General features: G+C 55.1%; 1 protein-coding gene across 2 annotated transcripts in view; it reads right to left on the minus strand.

The window, feature by feature from the left end:
* Positions 1-5,426, minus strand: part of LOC102458579 (protein-arginine deiminase type-3-like) — a 37,849-nt gene extending 32,423 nt beyond the window's left edge. The window contains exon 1 of one of the 2 annotated variants that reach the window (XM_014569565.4): positions 5,218-5,426. In XM_014569565.4, coding sequence (XP_014425051.3) covers positions 5,218-5,309 — 92 coding nt within the window. In that variant the 5' untranslated portion in view covers positions 5,310-5,426. The remainder of the gene's footprint in view (positions 1-5,217) is intronic. The other variant, XM_025180687.3, reaches the window with a different exon arrangement.
* Between the last annotated feature and the right edge of the window lie 574 nt (positions 5,427-6,000).

The raw sequence follows: 6,000 nt of genomic DNA on the forward strand, positions 1-6,000 counted from the left end.
TTCCCCCAATGTTCTGCCCCCGCCCTGCCTCCTTCTGGCTTCTGTCCCCTCCCCCAAGGGAGGCTGGGGGTCGGTGGGGCAGAGTGGAACGTGGTAGGCTGGAGCCAGGTCACTCTGCTGCTGGCATCAGCCCTCCCCCCCCAACCCTCTCTCCCTGAAGCACAGGGCCCTCCCCAAAGTGCGGGACCCAGGGTGGTTGCCCCCATCCGTCCTATAGATGGGACATCTCTTCTTGGACTGGTTCTGGACACCATCAGGCCTGGCCTCCAGGAGACCATCTGCTTCCCAACTGTGCAACTGCCAGGTAGCTCAGGGGAAAGGAAACCCAAAAGCACCTCAAACCCTGGGCATTGCTTGCCCCCTTCTGCGTGTCACGCCACCGAGCTGCCTGAGGGGAGTGAACAACTGCAGCACAGAGAGCTATGAGGAAGCCATGGTCCGGAGATGCTGAACCCTCTCTGAGGGAGCGGTTGTATTTCTAGAGAGGGAATACATGAGCCAGAGGCGCTAACATCCCCTAGGAACTGCCCAACATTAGACAAGGCTTGGGGTTTGGTACTAGGGATGTCAAAAAGGTTACCCATGTAACCAATCAAAATTCTATTGGTTACACGGGTAAGAGGGACCCGGCTGTTGCGGACCAGGGTCTGTCCCAGCCAGGCTGGGTGCTGGTTTGAGAGACAGAGACTTAGGCCTGCTTAAAACCATGGGAAACACACCATTAAAATCCTTTCAGCCCTTTATTAAAGAAAGAAAAACAAATAGGTAAAGCACCTGAGATGAACGGTACAAAGCTTTCATCTTAACAGCATCCCTTGGTTAGAAATGACATCTCCTGGCCAGCAAAATCCCTCCTCCAGGAGCAGTCAGGGCCCGAGGGTGCCGCACCAGGCAGGTGCAACCTGTACCAAAACTGCTCCCTTCAAATAGTTCAGCAAACAGCTGCCAGATGTGTAATGACCCCTCCCCCGCAAAAAAAGGTGCCTGTGGAGACTGAACCCCACATATGGCGCTCTAAGACAGGTCTCTGCCACAGGAGCTCACGGAGCAACTCCACTACGTGAGAGCAGTAGAAGGCTTTTATCCGCTCTGGATCAGGCACTGGGAGGAAGACAACCCACTTAGCCAGCCTGTGACGATGCTAACAACTTCTAATCTTCTTTGACCTGGCTTTGAAACAGGGACTGCCAAGCTGTCTGGAGAAGCTGCGGAGCAGGAGGGCTAATTCCGGCAGTCTGTTAAGCAGGGCACGCAGCAGGAACTGGCAGGGAGTGCTATACGTAGATTTCACCAAGCAAGTGTGAACTCCTCCGGCATTAAACAGCTTTGTCAGAGTCACAGCGAGTCCTCTTGGGCACTGCTTTCTATCTTGATCCCTTACACCTCCCCCGAAGCCTCCCCCCCCCCCCACAATATTCAATTCTAAAACACCAATTATTTAGCCCAGGGGTGGGGAACCTCTGAGCTTGCCTGGATTCAGCCCCCCAGCCTCAGGGCCTGCCCCCTCCCCCAGCACTGGGAAGTCTGCAGTGGTGCTCTAACCCCCCCGCCCCCCGTTCGCTGGAGCACACAAAATCTATTAGTCTGCTCCCCCCCCTCCGGCTCTGGCGTGGGAATGGAATGTGGGGAGTGTCTGTCTCCCCCTTAGTCAGGGACCCTGTCATTTGCTTCTCACTTGTGTGCAGCCCCCCCCAGCTGATTCTTCTGTGGGTCAGTGGCCCCCGACCCGAAAAGGTTCCCCACCTCTGATTTACCCCAAATCAGCTGCACCTTAGTCGCTACTGCAAAGGCAACACTGGTAACCAACCCCATACCGAACAATGTGACGATCTATTAATTAAGAAAGACACACGAGTCCTTTAACCCTGTAACTACGACAAACATCCACCGACCAGCGAGTGCCTGTCTGAGGTCTGAAGAGGTGATGGAAGCTACAGGCTGCCCATAAAAGCTACCAGGCCCCTGGGCAAGGTGGGGGAGCAGGCTCCGTCCCTCAGAAGGGGCAGGGCTGGGGCTAACCTCCCCCAACCTGCCCTTCGGTGTGGCCTGATCCATGCCACGTGGAGCTGGCCCACAGGTGGCCGCTGGATGGGGCACGCAGCACACACAGACCACCGCTGCTACTGCAGTTTAAAAGCAGCAGGGAGCCACGGGAGGCCACGGGCTCCCCCTCCCCCCCCCCCCCACTGCTGCACCACTACGGATTTAAACTGCCCCAGTGGCAGGGAACTGCCAGCCGCCACCTTCATTGCTATAGGAGCTGCTATAGGAGCCCTTTTAAGTCACCTAGGCCCCTAGGAGCAATTGCCCCGTTCCCCCACCCCCGGGTCAGAAGCCCTGGCAAGCTGCTGTAATATGCAAGTTCTGTAAGTCCTCCAGGGCTAACCTAGAACTGGGTATCCCCAGCTCGTTGCCCCCTCTGAATCCAAACGCCATAAAGCCCCAGTTTCTTCCTGCTGGGGATTTTTATTCCCTTCCCAGAATTCCAGCTGGTGGGATGGTTACTTGCAGGTCTCCACTTCACGGGGGTAGAAATCCACAAAATCTGGTCTCCTTGGATGTCGCACAATGGTTTGTCTAGTGGCCACGGGCCGTCTGCGGCTGGGCAGGAGAGAACGCCGCCCGGGGCAAAGCAGGGAACACCCCTCCCCGACTTGGGGGTTTCTGGTTCCAGAGCAGACCGTGCGGTACGGCTGTTAGAAGCGAGAGTAGCGCAGGGCGCAACTGACAAGTGCTGCATTGAGTCGAACCCGTCTGCGTCGCTCCGCTAACTCTGAACCACATCAACGCAGAGGTGGGCCAGGCCCGGTTTCCGTGGGGCGTCTGTTAGTGTTGAGGTAAGGCCCAAGGGCCTTCGACTGAGCTGGCACCTGGCAGCTGTATCCATCCCTGGAGCCAGGCAGAAGCAGAGCGCTGGCCTTAGAGCACTGCATGAGGCGGGGGAGCTGGGGGGGCCCTCGGTTGGGAGCAAGTAGCAGCAAGAAGTTGCCCCGGGCACTTAGCTGTTCCACTTCTGGCTTCCCGCCAGGCAATGGAAGTTTAGACTTGAGATTAGATGAAGGTTTCTAACCATTAGAGGAGTGAGGTTCTGGAACGGCCTTCCAAGGGAAGTAGTGGGGGCAAAAGATCTATCTGGCATAAACTAGATGGGTTTATGAAGGGGATGGTTTGATGAGAACATGATCTTGGTAACTAATTGACCATTCCTTATCAGTGGGAAATAGGTCAATGGAGGGATGATAGGAGTTACTATAGAGAACTTTCTGGGTGTCTGGCTGGTGAGTCTTGCCCACATGCTCGGGGTTTAGCTGATCGCCATATTTGGGGTTGCAAAGGAATTTTCCTCCAGAGTAGATTGGCAGAGGACCTGGAGGTTTTTCGCCTTCCTCTGTAGCGTGGGGCGCAGATCACAGCGGGAGGATTCTCTGCATCGTGGGGTCTTCAAAGTATTTGAAGGCTTCAATATCTGAGAGATAGGTGAGAGGATTATTCTAGGAGGGGTGGGTGAGATTCTGTGGCCTGCACTGTGCAGGGGGTCAGACTAGATGATCATAATGGTCCCTTCTGACCTTAAAGTCTAAGTCTATGAGTCTATGAACGAGAGCAGCCAGAGGCTTTTCCTTCATCTCTGGGGTACCCCAGGTCACCTGCTCCCTGCCAACAAGCAAGCACCCCCGAAGCGATTCCACGTCGGTCTGTTTCCCTTGGGCCGGAGACAAACGCAGCTGCCTCGCACAGGGACTCTGCAGCCCAAGCGCAAGCTGGCATTGGGCTGCAGATGCGGCTACAGATGTTCAGAGCGCTGGGGAGAAGAGGGAGGGACACCAAAGGGCAGCCGAGAATGACAGGCCAGTCTCGCTCCTGGGAGCTGACCCTGGCATGCCGCCCTCTGATCTCACCCCATTCTCCTTCCCTCCAGCACCGGTACCAAACCGGGGACGCGTCCCCTTTCCTTCCCCGCCCCAGAAGCCCGTAATAAAAGATGGTGCTGCTAGAGATGCTGCGGACTCAGGTTAGTTAAGTATTTGTATTACAGTAGCAGCAGAGGCCCCAGTCTGGGATCGGCACCCTGTTGTGCAAGGTGCTGTACATACATATACTAAGAGAGAGCCCCCTGATGTACAATCCAAGGTGATGGTAAAGAGCTCCCTGGAAGAAGCTGCTTCCCTGTGTCAGCTGCACAGCTGCCTCCAGCCCCTGGGACCGTACCTGCAGGAGGGGCCCACGAGTTCCCCGTGCAATGCCTGACTGCGCCTCCCGTCTGCTGAGCAAGTCACTTAACCATCCTGCCTCTGAACTTTCTCCTGCATCCCTGGTGGGTCAGTAAATTAACCCCGTGAATTTCCCTGCTCCAGACAGAGCGGGGAGCTTGGAGAAGGAAGCTGCATTACAGGAAACTGTTGCCAGTCGCAGCCCCCACAGTGAGTTCCCAGCTCCCACCACCTGCCTCTGCTCCCCCCCCCCCACACACACACAGGGACAGGAGATCCCCTCCAATACACGGAACCACCACCAGCAATTCTGCCAATTGCAAGGGTCTCCTGTACATCCCAGAGAACTGGAGCAAAGTCTCCCCTCCCTGAACCTCGGCCTCCGCACCACTGCTGCAACCAAGGAGAGAAGCCAAGCACCCCGGGCAGCCAAAAACCATCAGAATTCTGCAGCCAAGCAGTTCCTCCCCGCACAGCATCCCAGCTGGGATAGAGCATCAAGAGCCTACTGATTTCAGGGCAGCCATGCCACCTTGCACCTGTGCAGGATCTGCTCGTTGACACACACACACACCAGCAGAAGTTGCCCCTTACCACGTCCATGTAGCAGTTCACAGGCTGATCTGTGGGTACTCAAGAGCCAAACCCAGACTGGCAGATGCTTTTGAATAGACCCTGACATCTTTTTAAGAAATTATTAGTAGCATTCTTTTGATAAGGATTATTTTTGCTGCACCGTGCCTGACCCTCAGCCACAAAATCTGACAAAAATAATTGACCATCCCCTGCCCTAGCGTATGATTTTCTAACACACCGCATCATATTTCCTGCTGAGTTCATTCCGAGTTACTTTGGCCATCACGGTGCCCCCTGCCTTCCTCCAGGGACCCACATGGTCCAGGATCCATTTCAAGCTGATGCCAGTACAGATCCCAGAGATTAAAAGCGATGGGAGGAAGTTGAGCAGCTCAGTGAACCGCCCGCGCCTAACACTCACGTTTCTTACCCACGTATGTCGAGAGAGATTTCTGTGCCCAGCACATAGACAGTGCTAGTGTGCAGCTGTGAGGACAGCCGGAGGGTTCTCTGTTGGGACATGACCGTATCCTTCCTTGTGCTGCTCTGCTTCCAACAGCTGAGCCAGCATGATCAGATTAAAAGGCATGGACAAAGCGTCCCACCCTTTGCTCTCCACTATTGGATGTGATTAGCTGGAGGCAGATGTAATCCCACCTCCAGGATCTCTGCTTGGGGATTGGAGGGGCAGGTTGTGAAACAAGCAGAATGCTGCTTGCTGCAATCAGCTGTTTAAAGGTCAGCACTTAGTCCCAGCTGAGAGAATGGGAGGCAAGAGAAACGTTATCTTGGGGAAAACAATGATCTAACGGGCTGCTTCTGTCCTGCGTCTTTTCTCCCGGGCCTGCTAGTCCATGTTCTGCAGGGTTCTTTTACATGCCTGCACACCAAGGAAACCAGCTGCGAAGAGCCAGTGTCTTCACATATTTAGCATGATGCTGGAACAAACTTGATCATGCATTGTCAGGGAGCTTACTGGGGGCTGTCTGCGCACGCTTGCACGGCTACGATATTGTTGGTATAGCTTTACAGGCAGTAACACGCAGGTGGCATGTATAGCAGTGGCTCCACGCACTACCCCTCTTCCACAACAGGCCCCGACCCCATAGCCCCCACTGGCCACAGTTCTCCATCACTGATCAATGGGAGCTGCAGGAGCAGCATCTGCAGGCAAGGACAGTGCATGTGTAAGGGGACTGTTACCCCTTACTAA

Source organism: Pelodiscus sinensis, chromosome 24 (genome assembly GCF_052426305.1).
Source record: "Pelodiscus sinensis isolate ZL-2025 chromosome 24, ASM5242630v1, whole genome shotgun sequence".
NCBI classification, from domain to species: domain Eukaryota; kingdom Metazoa; phylum Chordata; order Testudines; family Trionychidae; genus Pelodiscus; species Pelodiscus sinensis.